The sequence below is a fragment of the Vulpes lagopus genome, chromosome 15 (assembly GCF_018345385.1).
Source record: "Vulpes lagopus strain Blue_001 chromosome 15, ASM1834538v1, whole genome shotgun sequence".
Classification (NCBI taxonomy): Eukaryota; Metazoa; Chordata; class Mammalia; order Carnivora; family Canidae; genus Vulpes; species Vulpes lagopus.
Window position 1 is genome coordinate 25,868,306 of NC_054838.1, and position 17,869 is coordinate 25,886,174.

The 17,869-nt window shown below is 37.6% G+C and overlaps 1 protein-coding gene across 3 annotated transcripts in view; it reads left to right on the forward strand.

Moving 5' to 3' along the window:
• Nucleotides 1-17,869, forward strand: part of POLD3 (DNA polymerase delta 3, accessory subunit) — a 61,116-nt gene that overhangs the window by 26,753 nt on the left and 16,494 nt on the right. For all 3 annotated transcript variants that reach the window (XR_005983962.1, XM_041730631.1, XM_041730630.1), the window contains exons 8-11: nt 5,354-5,519; nt 7,939-8,051; nt 14,149-14,261; nt 15,635-15,710. Coding sequence is in view for 2 of the 3 variants with exons in the window: in XM_041730631.1 (XP_041586565.1) it covers nt 5,354-5,519; nt 7,939-8,051; nt 14,149-14,261; nt 15,635-15,710 (468 nt within the window). In the remaining variant the exon portion in view is untranslated. The remainder of the gene's footprint in view (nt 1-5,353; nt 5,520-7,938; nt 8,052-14,148; nt 14,262-15,634; nt 15,711-17,869) is intronic.

Below are 17,869 nucleotides of genomic sequence, written 5' to 3' on the forward strand. Positions count from 1 at the left end.
GTTAGTATAATAACATATTTGAGGTAAAAGGCAACTTGTCCAGTTTTTGCCCATCTAGTATATCATTGTAGCCTTCCTGCATCCTAACGTAAATTTTCAGTCTCCTCACCAGTATGTTGAATGGAAATAATCCAACTGGAACAGTCGATTTGATTTTATGGGTGAGCTGAGTTCAGTTTAGATCTCTTGAAGGGTAGTTTACTACTCCTGTTTTGACTTTCTGCCTTGAAAAGAGAATTTGTTTCATAGAGCTTTTGAAAATGGGTGACAAAATAGAAGGGAGGCTGCTTGGTTAAACAGTACAGTGTTGAGGTTAATATCCTAGGTGGTAGGGTCAGCTTGCCTCGTGTGACCATCATTAATTATTACCCCTGTCTCCTAGGGGATGCAAAAACAAATCTCTTGACTTTCTGTAGTTATTTTTTTGCAAATTACTCCTGGTAATGAACTAGACTTCAGTATGAATTAGAAGGGCCCAGATGGTACTGGCCGTTTGAAAATAATACTTTTTGAGAAAACAAAATTGCCTTTATTTAAATTTTTTTAAAAAATAAGAATTCATATGGAAAGAACCAGTAGTCACATATTTTCATACTTCTCATACCAAGTACACATCCCCCGAGGGTATGTGGCATAATACCAGAAAGAATTCAGGAGCCGCAGGATAATTATGGCACACTCTCTTGGACCATCAGTTTTACAAAGATCTTGTGGTAAGGCATTTTGTTACATGCCTATGCAAGCAAAATTAGTCAGAATTCTCCTTTCCCATGATGGTCAAATTAGTGGTTGGAGGAGGCTTTTGGGGAGATGGTGTTTGTTTGCCGTAAAAACTATCAGAGAAGGTTTTTGTGTTCTGAAAGTATATGGAAAATTTGATACTTTCAGGTTATTGGTAAGCATGTTGTATTGCAGGCAGAGTGCACAAGGAGGGCTCCCTACTTCTGTGAAAATCGTTGGTGCTAAGGTCACTGGCTTGCATGGCTGATACTGGTCCACTGAACTGAATCAGATTATGTGGTTTCTTGGTGACTTTTAGGTCCACTTTTGTTTTGTTTTGTTTTTTGTGCCTTTGTAACCAGTGAATTTAAAAAATTTTATTTCTAAAATATATAAGCCATGAATTTTTCCTAGTCATAAAAAAGTCAAGCCATACAGAAGTATACACTTATTTATTCATGTGTTTATTTAGGACATATTTACTGAGCAACTACTATGTACTTGGTGCTAATATGCATGGTGATACAATGGAAAAATCTCTCCAGAGGGTGAGATCTCTGCCCTTGTGGTCCTTATATACTAGTAGAGACCAACAAATAAATAAAGAATAAAATACTTAATGATTGTAATTGCTAGGCAGACAATAACAGTAATAGATTGGGGAAACTGGATAAAATAAAAGAAATACTTACCTAATAAAAAGAATGGCTTTAAAAATAAATTAAAAAAAGGGATCCCTGGATGGCTCAGCAGTTTAGTGCCTGCCTTGGTCCCACATCAGGCTCCTTGCATGGAGCCTGCTTCTCCCTCTGCCTGTGTCTCTGCCTTTCTTTCTGTGTTTCTCATGAATAAATAATATCTTAAAAAAAAAAAGAATGGCTTCTAAAGTTGATTTATTGAACAGATCTTTTCTAAAGATGAATGTTTAGACTAAAACGATGAATATTGGGCAGCCCGGGTGGCTCTGCGGTTTAGGACCACCTTCAGTCCAGGGCCTGATCCTGGAGACCCGGGATTGAGTCCCATTTCAGGCCCCCTGTGTGGAGCCTGCTCCTCCCTCTGCCTGTGTCTCTGTCTCTCTCTCTCTCTCTTGTGAATAAATAAATAAAATCTTAAAAAAATAATAAAAATAAAACAATATTTTTATTGTATTTGACACATGACAAGATCATTGCAATGAAAATGAAGACAGTTGGATGAAAAGAGTTGTGGGGACTTTGAAGCATTTAAAACTTAATGCTGGACAATAACAAGTGTTGGCAAGGATGTAGAGAAGTCAAACCCACATACATTGCTGTGGAGAATATAAAATGATATGCTTGCTCTAAAAATAGTATGGCAGTATTTCAAAAAGTTAAACAATTATCCAACACTTCCACTCCTACATATCTACTCAAGTGAATTAAAACTATATGTCCACACAGACACTTGTACAAAAGTGTTCATAGCAGCATTATTCATAATAGCCTAAAAGTGGAAACAACCCAAAGGTCCATCATCTGATGAATGAATAAACAAAATGTGATATAACCACACAATGGAGTATTACTATTATTTATTTTAAGATTGTATTTATTAGAGAGAGAGTGAGCACGTGCATGTGTGTGTACAGAGAGGGAGAAGGACAAGCAGACTTCTCACCCAGTGGGGAGCCTGATGCAGGGCTTGATCTCAGGACCTCAAGATCACAACCTAAGCCAAAGTCGGATGCTCAACTGACTGAGCCACCCAGGTGCCCCACAATGAAATATTATTGAGCCGTAAAAAAAAGGAATGAGGGCAGCCCCAGTGGCCCAGCGGTTTAGTGCCGCCTTCAGCCTGGGGTGTGATCCTGGAGACCCGGGATCGAGTCCCACGTCAGGCTCCCTGCATAGAGCCAGAGCCTGCTTTTCCCTCTGCCTGTTTTTCTTTCTCTCTCATTCTCTGTCATGAATAAATAAAATCTTAAAAAAAAAAAGGAATGAACCCATACTATAATATGGATGAACTTTGAAACGTGAAATGAAAGAAGCTAGACAGGAAAGGCCACATACTATATAATTCCATTTATACAAATTTCCAGAATAGGCAAATCTTTAGAGACCGAATGTAGATTATTAGTAGATTAGTGTCGTGGGCTGGGTTGGGATTGGAGAGTGACTGCTAATGGGTACAGGGTTCCTTTTTGGGGTGATGAAAATGTTCTAAAATTGGACAGCGGTGATGTTTGCACAATTAAAAACCACTGAATTTTACACTTTTTTTTTAATTTTACACTTTAAAAGGGTAAATTTTTTGGTATGTGAATTATCTCAATAAGAACTTTAATGCTTAGTATGTGAGAAAAATTACAGCTTTGGTGACGAAATTAAGAGGTCATCTGTATCTTATCAAGGTGTTTCATATTTCCTTGAGTATAAGAAGGAGATGCTTTTATTTTTTATTTTTATTTTTTTAAAAGATTTTATTTATTCATGAGAGACACAGAGAAAGAGAGAGGCGCAGAGACACAGGCAGAGAGAGAAGCAGGCTCCATGCAGGGAGCCTGATGTGGGACTCGATCCCAGGTCTCCAGGATCACGCCCTGGGCCAAAGGCAGTGCTAAACTGCTGCCACCGGGGCTGCCCTAGGAGATGCTTTTAATTAGTCAAATGCTACAAATGACTTGATCATTCAGATTAAAAGAAAGAAATGTGATTAAATTTTCCTTAACCGTAGTCTGAGAATGTTTCAGTGAACTGCCTCTTTGCCAGCTAATTGGCCAATTGTAGTTGCTTATGTGAATGAGTTGAGAGTTCCTTAAATACTATGAAACCACAACAAAGAGTAAAAACTCTGGGTACTGAAACTGTTTGGTCACTGGTATTTTAATTAACATCAGTTTCTTGCAATTGGTAAACTCAATGCAATAGCCTCACTTTCCTTATCCCAAGAGGGAGGGAGGAAATAGTTAACAGTTTTTTGTAATTTTAAAACAACTGCTATCAATATGATAGAAATTCTGTAACAGAATTCATTTTTTTAAAAGATTTTATTTATTTATTCATTAGAGACCCAGAGAAAGAGAGAGGCAGAGACACAGGCAGAGGGAGAATCAGGCTCCATTCAGGGAGCCCGATGCAGAACTGGATCCCAGGACTCCAGGATCATGCCCTGGGCCAAAGGCAGGTGGTAAACTGCTGAGCCACCCAGGCTGTCCCATGTAACAGAATTCAAAATGTGCATAAACTTTAAGGATATACGTGCAACTTTAGAGAACTGGGTTGTTTTTTTTTTTTTTTTTTTTTGACTATCACTTTAGTCCCTGTTCCTAACAAATTACTTGGCACATAGTAGACTATCGGGAATGATAGATTAATATTGCACGGTGAGGTTATATATCATACTGACTCGATCTCCTGGCAATGCATGTTTACTCTCGTACAATTTGGTATAAAAGTTTGAGGAGTTCTGATACTTGAGAGCATCAGTTTTGAAAAGGCAGGGGAGAATGCCGTCATTCTCTGATAGATTCCACCATTCAGAATTCTTAGTACAGTCTTCAAAAAAAATTAAATATAAACAGATTGCATGTTATACTTTTATCCATCATCTGTTCTTTCAAATAATTTACTTTATAAATTGTTATACTAAGCAATGTATGATGGCTAAGGCTAAGGTATCAATGGTTTTTTTTTTTTTTTTTATATATACTATAGCTGGTTTAAGCTATTTTACAGCATATAACCAAAGCTACTTATTGAAGTACCTTATGCTGTTCCCAGCTTTGTATGAGTATTTTGTGACTTCTCTTGAAAAAAACTATTATTCATTATAGCACAAAGGCTATTCTTATATGTATAATTTCTCAGATGGCTAGGCCCATCTTGCTTGCATTTCTTAGTCCTCTGCACAGCATAGTAGTTGTTTTTGTGTTTTTCAGCTTGGTGTAGGAAAAGAGGTAAGGATTTTGAGGGGTTAAACTGACCGACATTCAAATCTTGACTCAGCCTTTTTTATCAGTGTTACCTTGGATAAGTCATGTAACTTCACATACTAATCCTTTTTAATCCTTAAAGTAATCTCATAAATATTACTTCAGTTTTTTTTTTTTTTTTTTTAGAGAAGATTGACCTTTAGGTCACTTACCCAGAGTAAAACAATTTGAATCAAACTTTTCTGATTCCAAAGTAGTCTTTTAATTATATATCATTAAGATAGTAGTGAGATAATAAGAGTATCCAGGTTTAAGAAGATAGAAAACAAGATCTTGGTATGAATTTCTGTTGTCACTATTTGAAAACTGTGTGCTCTTGGGACACATCTTTTATCCCTCAGACTCTTAATTTTCTCATCAAATAAATAAGAATGATGTTACCTCATAAAGTTGTATTTGCTTTTTGTAAGCCCTGCTTTTACTATTATTTGGCCTGGGGGCTGTGATATAATGAGGGATTAGCAAGAGGCAGAAATGAAAACAGTTATATGTAGGGTGGTAGTTGGAAAGGAGAAATGTTCTCTGAATAGACCCTGAGTTCTGTTAAGACAGGACTGTTTTTTATCCCTTTAGCCTTTGCCTCTAACAAATTACTTGGCACTTAGTAGACTGTCAGGGGAATGATAGATTAATATTGCACGGTGAGGTTATATATCATCTGCTATACTGTATTTGTAGATAAACTTAAAGTCAATTTGGATTCAGAACAAGCAGTTAAAGAAGAAAAAATAGTGGAGCAACCTCCAGTGTCTGTCACTGAACCAAAGCTGGCAGTCCCTACAGGCCTGAAGAAATCCGGCAAAAAAGCAGAGCCTGTTAAGATGCAGCAGAAGGAAAAAAAAAGGTAGGAAAATTTTGTTGCCTGTAAGAGAAGAGCGTCTCTGCTGGGGGTGAGAAGGTCTGTTTGGGCTTATTGACATGCAGTTTTCAGTTGAGTACTAAATCCCACTTAATGCCTTAGGGATACAGCTGTATAACCAAAATGAAGAGAGAAGCTAAGTAGCTTATCTAGTGAAGTAGAACTGTGGAATCAGCCAGTTTAGATGATTTAGAGCCCAAAGCCAGAGTTTTGGGCCCCATCAATCTAAATTGATTGTCTTTTTCTTTACTTTGTTTTAAATTTGTGGACATAGCATAAGTGTGCCTGATTGTGTCTGTTTTGCACTTCAGATTGCCAAGTGAAGGGTTGCTGTTTCCAGTTAAATTTAAGAGAAAAAGTTCTTTGTTTTCTTTTTATATCAATGAGTTTATTTTTCAAGTGGTAAAATGTAATTAGAAAAGAAAATAAAAAGCACACAAGCTGTTAAAAATGGATCCAGGAATTTGAGACACTACCTCATAGTTGGTAGGAATTAGTCTGTTGAAAGAAATTCTAAAGACACTGTCAGCACTGATAGGCCCAGAAATACTTGACTTTTGTAGCAAGACTGGGGCTACTCTAGTAGAAAACATCAACAAAATGCTGAAGTTCCAAAGGGTCAAGGCTCTCTCCAGTGGGCCTTACCTCCTAGGAATATGTGATGTGGTTGGATTAAAATGTCACTATCCCATGGGAAAGGCACTCATGGTTGATGGCTATAGCCAGGTTACAGCCATTTCATTACCAAGTATGATGTTAACTGTATGTTTTTAGTAGATGCCCTTTACCAGACAGAGGCAATCCTTTTCTATTCCTAGTTTGCAGAGAGGTGTTGTATGAGTGGGTGAATTTTGACGGATGCTTTTTCTACATTTATTGAGATGATCATTTGGTGTTACTGTTAAGGTGGGGAATTTACCTTAATTGGTTTTAAAATGTTAAACCAACCTTGCATTCTTGAGATAAACCTCACTTTGGTCATAATAGGGTATCCTTTTTATAAATTGTTGGATGCTATCTGCTAATATTTTTTTTTTCTATCTGCTAATATTATAAGGATATTTTTGCCACTGTATCTGTGAGGGCTACACATCAGTTATTTTCTTTTCTGATAATGTCTTTATCAGATTTCAGTATCAAAGTTATGCTAGCCTCATAAAATTAGCTGGGAGCAGTATCCTTCTGTTTTCTGAAAGAGTATAAGATATGCATTATTTTTTTTTTCGTTAAAGGTTTGATAAAATTCACCAGTGAATCCGAGCCCAGAGTTTTCTTTGTGGGAAGGTTTATTTTATTTATTTGATTTTTAAAAATAGAGCTATTCAAATTTTCTTGTTTCTTATTGGTCAGTTTTGCTTATGTTTTTAAAGGAATTTATTCTAAGTTGTTGAGTTTATTGCCATAAAGTTCCTAATACAGCTTTATTCTTTGAGTATCTGTAGAATCTGTACTTATCACTACAGATTCCTTCATTCTTTCATTCCTAATATTGGCAATATGTAGTTTTGTCTTCCTCTAATCAGGGTTATAAAAGGGCTTATTAAGTTTATTAATCGTTAGCCCCAAAATAACAATTTTTGGCTTTAATTTTTTCTATTTTATTTCATTGATTTCTGCTCTTTGTTATTTTTTCCTACTCATTTGGCGTTTAATTTGTTGTTTTTTTTTTTCTAGCTTGAGTTAGAAAGGTAAATTGATATTTAAAGTTACATAAGAAGTAAGTTACTTGAAGATAAAAACTATGTCTCATACATATTTGAGTAGTGTGATAGAGTATCCAGAGGAGCTAACTAATGTCAAGATAGAGTCTAGGTTTTTATTATGTCATTAGAATCACCTTAAGGTCTTAAGTCTATACCTTTGCCCATATTTCTCTTTAAAATATTTATCTCCCTTTTTTATCTGATACACTTCCACTTAGCTTTCAGTTTTCAAATAAGAGTTTTGTCCCATAACATTTTATTCATCCAGTAATATTTATCACATTGTCTCCTGTGTATTGGTTTTTATTTCTCTTGCCAGAGCTTCTTGAGAACAGTATTTTCTTCATCTTTCATCCTCAGTGTTTAGCAAAGAGCCTATGTGTATGTAGTAGCTGCTTATTTAATGCTTGTTGAATGATTGAAATGCCAATAGAAGTAAGAAGGAATTTGTAGTGATTCTTTATGAATTGGTGAGTAGCTTCTAATGATCTATATAGAGAGCTAGAAAAATGTTTAATTCTGGTCATCCCATGAAGAGACTAGGTTGTCAACAGAATATCCTTAAAAAGAATCCTTATTAGTCTACTTTGACTCTTCTGTCTTCTGGAATTAAGACCATGAATTATGAAGCAAGACTCATAATAGCATATAAATACTCATATTTTTATTTTGTGTAACATGCTTAAATTTTTCCTAAATAGCAACAGGGGGAAGCGAGTGGAGTTATCCGATGATGAAACAAAAGAAACTGAAAATATGAAGAAAAAGAGGAGAAGAATCAAACTTCCTGAGTCTGATAGCAGTGAAGATGAAGGTGAGCATTGCTATTAATTTTTGGCTAATGGGGGGATCCCTGGGTGGCGCAGCGGTTTGGCGCCTGCCTTTGGCCCAGGGCACGATCCTGGAGACCCGGGATCGAATCCCACATCGGGCTCCCGGTGCATGGAGCCTGCTTCTCCCTCTGCCTGTGTCTCTGCCTCTCTCTCTCTCTCTGTGACTATCATAAATAAATTAAAAAAAAAAAAAAAAGAGATCAATTTTTGGCTAATGGGATTGTCTCAGTCAGGCTGCTATAACAAAAATACCATACACTGGATAGCTTAAATAAGACAAATTTGTTCCTCACAGTTCTGAAGACTGAGAAGTCCAAAATCAAGGCACTGTCTGATGTGTAGTTCTGGATGAGGAGCTCTCTTCCTAGTTTGTAGGATAACTTCTTGCCATATCTTCACGTGATAGAGAATGAAATCCTCTCTCTTATATGGACAGTAATCTCATTCCATTAATTACTTCCCCCATGGCCTCACCTCTAGATAACATCACTTTAAGGATTAGAGCTTCAGCATATGAATTTTGGGGGAACACAAACACTCAGTCCGTAGCAGGAGTCAATTCTTATGATGCTCAGGGAGTTAAGAAGTAATTTATTATAGATCACAGTAACAGTAGCAATCCTAGTTTTGTGAGACATATAGCACCATTAAAGTCTCCATTAGCCTTTTGACCAGAACTGTCATTTTCTGGTAATGTGCCAAAATAACAAATATGAAAGAGAATAAGGATTATTATTATATACATTATCAAAGGCCTTTTCTCTTTAGAAAATGAATTGGGGATATGCTTTTGGCCAACTTCATGTCAGTCTTTTAAAATGGGTAATATTGTAGGCATCAAGGGTGGAGGTGATACAGTGGTGTTCTGCACCACATAAGTATAACTGTGCTAAGATTAAAAATCTATAGTTCATTGTTGAAAGGGAACCATGAACCCTTTCGGTTTCAGGCTGTGGGCTCTATTTTAAGATAAATAGAATAAGGACAAGATTCTTACCTGGAAAATTAATGTGCCTTTTCAAATAATATCAAGTATTCTAATACCAAGATCTCTTCCCAAAGAGTGTAAATGTGTAAATGAAGGTGTAAAGAAAGAATAGGCTGCTAAGGAGAAAGATGCCTTGGTTGAACTGATACGCCAGATGACTTCTACCCTGCTTTGAGAACAGTGATGAAAAGCTTGAGTTTCTGTAATCAGTTCTCCATGATTTTTTGCCATGCTGGGTATAAAAGATTTTGAGGGGTTAGAGAAATCTAAATCTAGTCCAAAGGAATTCAGCAAAAGGTACAAAGACAAACTGATGCTAAAAGAGATTAAAGAAGAATAACAAATATGGAAAAAAACGTGTTCTGCTGTTGTGGGACAAAATAAACTGGCTAGACTCTACTCTTACCAGAAACTGCTGGAAGATCTGAAAATGGCAGAGGAGGCTCCCCCAAAGCAACTCAGCAACGGTATATGTACAAATGAGTGAAAAACCAAATTGTATAAACAAATGACTGTAATGCAAAAGAGATGAACAGACCTAAGAAATTACACAAGGAAATTAAATCTGTGATAGAGGTACATCTTTGACTCTTCAATGGATTTAGATCCTAATAGCCATGCTTACATGTTGGAGGTTATAGGCTTTTTTTATTAATTTAAATTCAGTTTGCCAACATATAACACCCAGTGCTCATGCCATCAAGTGCCCTTCTCAGTGCCTGTCACCCATGGAGTTTATGGCCTTTGATATCCTGTGAGAGGTATAGTGCCTACCAGAGCTGTGATTATTTAATCACTTTGGAATAGGTAGAAATAGGGCATTGTGAGCATCCCAGAGTGACAGTTGCTATATACTCATTGCATGAGCTTTATCAAAATGCTTTGACCAAGACTACTGAAAAGAAGATACCCAAACATGTGGATACAACAAGAACCATCAAGAAACATTCTGACTAGTTAAGAATTACGGAGAAATGGAGGCAACTCCATGCAGATACATGGGGAAAATAATTAGGAAGTAACAGATATGTGCTAATTGGAATAGTCTTCCCTATTTCAACCAGGAAAACGACTTGGGGAAGATTCTGGAACAGTCTTTCAAGCCAGCAGCCTAATGTACTTAGAAAAGGTAAACTAGATACTTTAGTGAAAGGAGTCACCTCTAAGTCAAGGAATTACTGTGGTTAAGCACTCATTATGTACTTCTGAAATATCTCTGTAGTTCTGATACTTAGCCCACAAAAATAGTACCTGTGGGTGATTAGAAATATGAGTGGGGCTATTAGTTTGGAAAGAAGAGAGAAGAAATGTGATAGAAGTGGATAACCCATAATAATAGATAATATAGGGATGCCTGGGTGGCTCAGTGGTTTAGCACCGCCTTTGACCCAGGGCGTGATCCTGGAGTCCCGGGATCGAGTCCCGCATCGGGCTTCCTGCATGGAGCCTGCTTCTCCCTCTGCCAATGTCTCTGCCTCTTTCTCTCTCTATGTCTCTCATGAATAAATAAATAAAATCTTTAAAAAATAATAAGACTATAGATGAGAGGCTCAGATTTTTTATCTAGAAAAGATAATTTTTAGGATCTGACTAAATACATAAACCTTTGCCATTTTATTCCTGAATTGTTTGTCTCAAAGCCAATGGGCTTTTATTTTAAACCTTCACATAGTCTCTAACCTATTACCATTTTATTACCAGTATATACTATTCAGTATGCTGACTTCAGCTAGAAATTAGTAGATGAGCAACAGGAGTAAGGGAAATGGCAGAGACCTTGGAGTCAAACAGACCTGGGTTTAAATCTTACCTCTGCCACTTACTGTGTGACTTTAGGCAGATTGTTTAACTTCTCCACTTCCTTGTTTCCCCATCTCTAAATTGGGGATGTTATCACACACTGTAGATTTTTTATGAACATCAAGTAAGATACATCAACAGTGCCAGGACAGTGGTTGATATAGCAGGTATTCTTAGAGTTCACCCCACTTTTTCTATGGAGGTGTTCTGTAAGTGCTAAACAATAGTAAGTCTCTTAGAAATTCTGTTCAACTTCATATCTTTAACTACTCAGGGGACTTTTCCTTTGTTTCTCTTCCTGGCAGTCATAAGCACCTTTAGCAGTTCTACGTACTCTGTTTATAAAGCAAGAGAAGCCAGACCCAGAAAGAAATCACATTAAGAGTGATGTCCACATTGCTAGAAAGAAATAGTTTTAACTGATATGTTTAAGTTTTTGCTGACATTTTCAGTTTTTGCAAATTGCTTATGGAGCAAATGACCTTCCTCTTTTTAGAGTCAGATAAGTAGTTTAAAAAATTTCCTAGGAACCTATGAATGATTTCCAGGAATTGTAATTATCTGTCTCTGCCATAGAACTCATTGATTAAACAGTGATTACATTGCTGGATCCCTGAAATTAGTTTTACCACAGTTCTTATTCTGCCCCAATAAAGGTTGCTTTCCTGGGGTAAGTGTTAGCATTTACCACCTGAGTACCTTTTCATCTGAAGGGCTGCAAATTCATTACAAATATTTTTAAAATACACTAATGTAAAACATTCCTTATGCTTATGTCTCTAAAAATTTATCAAGGGAGAATGCTTGCCCTGATGGTAAAAACTAAAGTAGATAAACATGGGTTATAGCATATGAATGTGGCCAAATTTTTAAAAATCTTTGAATCTCAGGTAAATAAAATAATGGAAATAGTGATTTTTGTTGGGTTATTATGAAAATGAATGATTAATGTTTGTAAAGCCCAGAAGATTCTAGTTGTTTTCCCCATCCTTCCTTCCTTAAAATATTTTACTTAAAAAATTTTCTTAAAGTGAGACACAATTTGAAAAATTAAATAAAATAGAAGTTTTGTAATAGATAGTAACCTTTCCTGTCTGACTCATCTAATTGACTGATGCTTCTCTTGTCAACTTTTCTCCCATCTGCCTTCCATCTTCTGGGAATTTGTTGAAAATTCTTATTCATTACAAGTTCCTGGCTCTCTCTTTTCTCTTCCCTGTTATGGTGGGGATAGGGGTGGAGGGGCAGGTTCACAGCATTTCATTCCTTTGCCATCACCATCATTGTAATGATTATTTTTGGGGGGATGTGGGAAGGGAGAGGGACGTTTATGCTGACTCTTCTTTGACCCAGAAGCCCCTCATCCCAAATTTAGTTCAGAAAATGATTGTTTTCCTTTATTAAAAATACTGTGTTCAGTGCCAGGGGAATTGTGGTGTCTCTGCCTCTACAGAGGTTAGAGTCAGAGGGGGAGCTAGATAAACAAACAGTTCCATACAGTGTCGTGAGAGGGGTCTTAGAGGGTGCCATTAAGATTAAGTGTTTTTGTGGTTACTGAAGTGGAAATAGAATTAAAACTAAATTTATTACTGTGAGTACTCTGGATTCCTTTTCTTTGGCTTCCTCACTGTGTAAACTTTCCTCCTGCCCCTGTAAAACATGTGACACAGTTTTCTTAATTGCTATACCTTTAGAAAAATAGAAGCTTGGTTCTGTGATTTGACTTTGCTCTTGCTTACTTGAGCTCCTGTCATGTTCTAGCTTCCCACAGCTGGGTTGCTAGCTGGACCACTTTCCTCATATGTTTCTGACTCTTGCTTCCCAGAGCTTATAAAGTTTTGGGGCCCATTTCATACTGAAGTGTATAATTTATTGTTTCATTCTGGCTCTTGTTGTACTTCACCTCTTTAGGTCATTTGGCCTTGAACCCTCCAGTGTCATAATTTTTAACACTGACCTAATCAGTTGGGAGAATTTCAGATCCAAAACTTGTGCTAAGAATTTGAATACAGCCAGGAGATTCAGGGAGCAGGTGAGGCTAAGCAGCTACCCAGTCTTTTTACCAGCAATTTCTTTGTGATGATTAAGCAATAGGTCAGCTGAGGATTTTCACTTCCTCTCTCATGGACTTTATACAAGACCAGTATTTCTGGAACTGTTCCGGAATGGTGGGATCCTTCTGGTGATTCTCTCTTCTCGGGTGATACCACTTCCAGGTCAATATTTCTTTCCTAAAAGTGTTCTTTCCTGCCAATCTCACTGTAGCAGATCAGTGTACCAAAATTACTAGAAATAATTGCCCTATACAATATTGAGCAAGTTTAAGTTGTTAGAGTTATAATTGTGAATATTTCAAAGTGGTTTTTCTTCCAAAATTTATGCTCTTAAAGTCAGCTGGAAATTTTTGATCTAACATCTTAGGTGATTGCAAATAATCTTTATATCACAGTCCCAAAGACTGTGATATAACCCGAGCATGGAACATTTGGTATAATCCGAGCATTATATCCACTTAAAGAAAATGTCTGCCCTTAATGGTGAGGCAACACAGGATAGTTGGGATAGTAAGGCTGTGGCATCAGACTGACTGAGGTTGAAAACCTCTTGCCTCAATTATAAGCTCTGTGATCTTGGCAAGTTCATTAACCTCTTTGAATCTCTTTTTACTCAACTGTAATGTGTGAATAATAATATTTGTCTCTTAGGGTTGTTGTGAGGAAAAATGAAATACAAGCGGAATACATGACACATGTTAGATGATCAACAGATATTTGTAAAACAACTTTATATCCTGACTTTCCTGTAAAGTAAAAAGTTTAGATAAGATGATCTCTAAGGTATATTCCAGCTTTAGTAATTCTTAATTCTCTCGTTTTCTTTGTATAAAATTAAGAAAATGTGTTTCATTTTTTTTTTTTTTTTAAAGATTTATCTATCTATTCCAAGGAGAGAGGGAGACAGAGAGTGAGCAGGGGAAGGGGCAGAGGGAAAGAATCTTCCGGCAGACTCCCTGCTGAGTGCAGAGACCCAGAGGGAGCTTGATCCCACAACCCATGAGATCATGACCTGAGCTAAAACCAAGAGTCAGACACTTAACTGACTGAGCTACCTAGATGCCTGAAGAAAAAGTGTATTTTAAAGATATATAACTGCACAGCCTTTGGTTGTCATGAATTACTGCTTGCAAAATGTCTTGTTGGATGTGGAAATTTAAAAAGCCACTGGAGAAGGTATTGTACCAGATAGTACCACAGTTCTCTCTCTTATCTAAGCTTATTTCGTTATTTCAGTCATAGCAGATTCTCCTGGGGATTATGAAGCTGAGTCACCATCCCCACCTCCTCCTCCTTCTCCACCTCCTGAACCAGTGCCAAAGACTGAGCAAGAGCCTCCTTCCGTCAAGGTAAAACTGTACTGGGATGGTTGCCTTTCCATCTGTCCTTTGTCTCCCAAGGATCTGAAACTCCTTTGCTGAATCAGATGCTGCTGTACATTTCACAGATACCAGTAGAGGGCTCTTGTCTCATTTTGCTCTTCTGTAGGTACTATAGACTGGGCATTCCCTCTCTTCTCACCTGAAATAAGAGTTTGGCTAAAGGGGCAGAATCCTAGGAAGGTTGCAGAGGTCAGGCCTGGGAGTTTTGTTTTTCATGACTTCTAGCATCAGGACTGCTGTGCTACCCAACTCCTGTTGAAATTGTGCAAAATAAGGTCTTGCTTGCAACTTATATACATTTATTGCTCTTCATGAACTCTCCTGGAACAGGGCAAGGTGAGAAAAGCTGGTAACAAATGGGGAAATATAGTTTTGAATGATCTTCAACTGCACCTTGTCTGTATCTATTAGTGTAGATAATGAAGAGTTAAGGAAAGGGGTGCTAACAAGTTTTTTTTTTTCCTTTTATGACTATTAGTTTTCCTTAATTATATTAAGACTGTCATTTAAATTTTGCACTGATTTATTCATTAGCTGAAGAGAAAATGGATAAAAGACCAGTGGAGATGAAAGGAAATTGATATTAATAATAACCTATGTGAGACTAAATTAGATGGAGGCAATGTTGCAGTGTCGAGGCTGAAATAGCAAGTATCTACAGCAAGGGGGGGGGATGCCTTGGAGACCTCTCATGTGGTTTAGGGGCCTTCCCTTTTGCTCCCATAATGTCTGCCACCGCCCTCCATTAAAGACCTTACCACAGTGAACTGCAGAGGTCTGTTTGTCTTATTTCTCTCCCTGACTGAGTCCTTGTCCTATTGGTCTTTTCAGCCATGGGGCCGACACTACTCAACCAAAGTTTGTTGACTGAATGAACAGTTTTGTTGTTGTTTTTTAGATTTTTAAATTTATTGATGAGAGACAACAGAGAGAGGCAGAGACATAGGAAGAGGGAGGAGAAGCAGGCTCCATGCAGAGGGCCCAATGTGGGACTCGATCCTGGGACTCCAGGATCACACCCTGAGCCAAAACGCAGAAGCTCAACTATTGAGCACCCAGGCATCCCCAAATGAACATAGTTCTTTGCTGAATTTGCTTCTCATCTCATAAACAATTAAACATCCAGCCTGCATGTATAAGAACAGAACTTGTCTGTGTGGTAGGACTAGTCCCTGAAAGGAAATGGGTAGAGTTCCTCATTCAACTTTTTATCATCATGGAATAAATATTTGGAGAGTGATTGTTATAGATTAAAAAGCTTTTGTTATTCTTCTCTATAGATTAATTGGTTGGCTAGATGTAACCTCTGATCTCCCTGTGATTTTTTTTTTTTTTTTAAGAGCTCAAGTGGAGAAAAAAGAAAACGAAAACGGGTGCTGAAATCAAAAACCTTTGTGGATGAGGAAGGCTGCATAGGTAAGAGGAGTTTTTGGCTCCAAATCTAGAGATAGAGCTATTACTGTAAAGAGGCTTCGTAATCTCATACAGAGCAGTGCTCTTTGAACTTGAGTGTGCACATGACTCATCCCTAAGTGAGGCCGTGCTGCTGGTCTGTGGCACACACTCTGAGTAGCAGAGTATAGAGAACACTACAACTAAAGTCAGAACGTGGGTCCTTATTTGGGCCGTATGCTATAGAAATGAGCTTTGAGATCTTGGATGAAAGTCACATCACCTCTGGTGGGGAGTTTCTTGATCTATGGAATGGATGTAAAATATCCATTTTTTATGTGTATGTGGAGTTGTGAAGATGCAGGTGAAGTAACATTTAAAAACCACTTTTGGGGCACCTGGTGGCTACCAGTAGGTTGAGCATCTGACTCTTGATTTTTTAGGTCATGATCCTAGGGTCATAAGATCGAGACTGGTATCAGGTTCCCTATTTAGCAGGGAGTCTGCTGGAGATTCTTTCCTTCTGCCCCTCCCCACACCTGCTCGTTCTCCGTGTGTGTGTGTGTGTGTGTGTGTGTGTGTGTGTGTGTGTGTGTTGTGTGTGTGTGTCAAATCTTTAAAAAAAAAAAAACACGCTTTCAAGATGGAAATAGTACCAACCTAAGATGTTACAGACGTTGAGAAACTTTTTACAATGGTTGTTTTATACATTTGAACAGTGGAAAAGAAGCCCCACAGATGATGAGACTCTGAAGAGAGTCGAGAGTCTTCTTGGTATTTTGTCCCATTTGTTCTACAGAAGGGTTTGACTCTTCCACATCACTTCCTTTATGTTTCCTGTTTGTAAGTCACAGGCTTTCTGTGGTGACCTAGAGAGGTATTAGAATTTAGACTTTGAGTTATAAGTGATTCTCCAGCCATTGCTTAAGCTTATCTTACCTTCCCTAGTTGAGCCAAGTTTCTGTGGGCCTTTCACCATGCAACCTCCAGTCCTGGTGCTGTCTTTCTGTGTTTAGAGAAGGTTGTGGGCTTAGGCTTCTGAACCTCTTGTAAGTTGGCTAGCTCATAATTGTAGTTTCTCCCTTCCTGTGGCACTTGCTCTCCTAAAGTATTTTTTCCCTTTCTTGATTTTCCTTTTCTGGTTCAAAATTTACATCCTAAAAAGATTGATCAACTCCAAAGAATCCACTTTTTCTAGGATATGTGGTTGTTAGAACTAGTGTGAGCTCCATCTCATTGTTCCCCCACCTCCCACCCCTCTGAAAAGGCCTGTGCTGTTTTAATCGTAGCAGATGATCAGGGAATAAAATTCCTTACATGTGGAAATTTGTCTTTTCAGTGCCAAATTTTTTGTGAGCCTGTGAATTCTGGACTTTGAGCAGGGTTGGATTTTTGGTTTTTCGTTCTGTTTGGTTTTGTCTGCTTTCAGTCTTTTAATAGTATATTCTCAGGCCTTTTTTTTGTTTGACTATTGGTGATATTATATATATTTACTATTGAAATTCATGTTTTTCTTTTCTTTTAAATTTAAGAGGACAAAAGGCTCAGTGCCAGTTTTTTCCTCCTTCTACCCCAAAAGAAAAATGTGAGATATATCATTGTGAGCATTCACTGGGAGTTTGTGGCTAATTACCTATTGCTTTGTTCAAAACAGTACTCAAGTTTGGGCCAGGTATGGGATGTGGGCTTTTTGCACTCCTGTCTCCAGACAGGACTATAAAGAGCTTTGGATGCAACAAAGAAAACTGTGCTCACATAGCACTTTTTTTTTTTTTTTTTTTTTTTTTTTTAAGGTTTTTAGTCCAAACTCAACCAATGAATCTTGGCTCCTGTTACCAACAAAGGAGTTGTGCTTTCCTCTCTCTGTTTGGACTATTCCAAGTGTACCAGCATAGGGGGCTTGCCCTGTCCTATGTTGGATCAGAGTTGGTATGGGGGTTTTAAAAAATGATCTTTCCCTTTTTGTGATTTTGCTGCAGGGACTAGGGATTTGAGCCCCTGAGATAAGTTTGGGGTAGACTTCTGGATGAGGTGGATTTCCAAGAGCAAAACGTTTGAATGGAGAATAATTCTGATGTTACCCACATTAACTGGGTTGTCTTGTGGCAGCACAGACCAGTTGCATGTTATTCAGTTAAAATAAAATAAAAGTTCTAATCTTTAAGTTGAAATCTCCTTTGTCT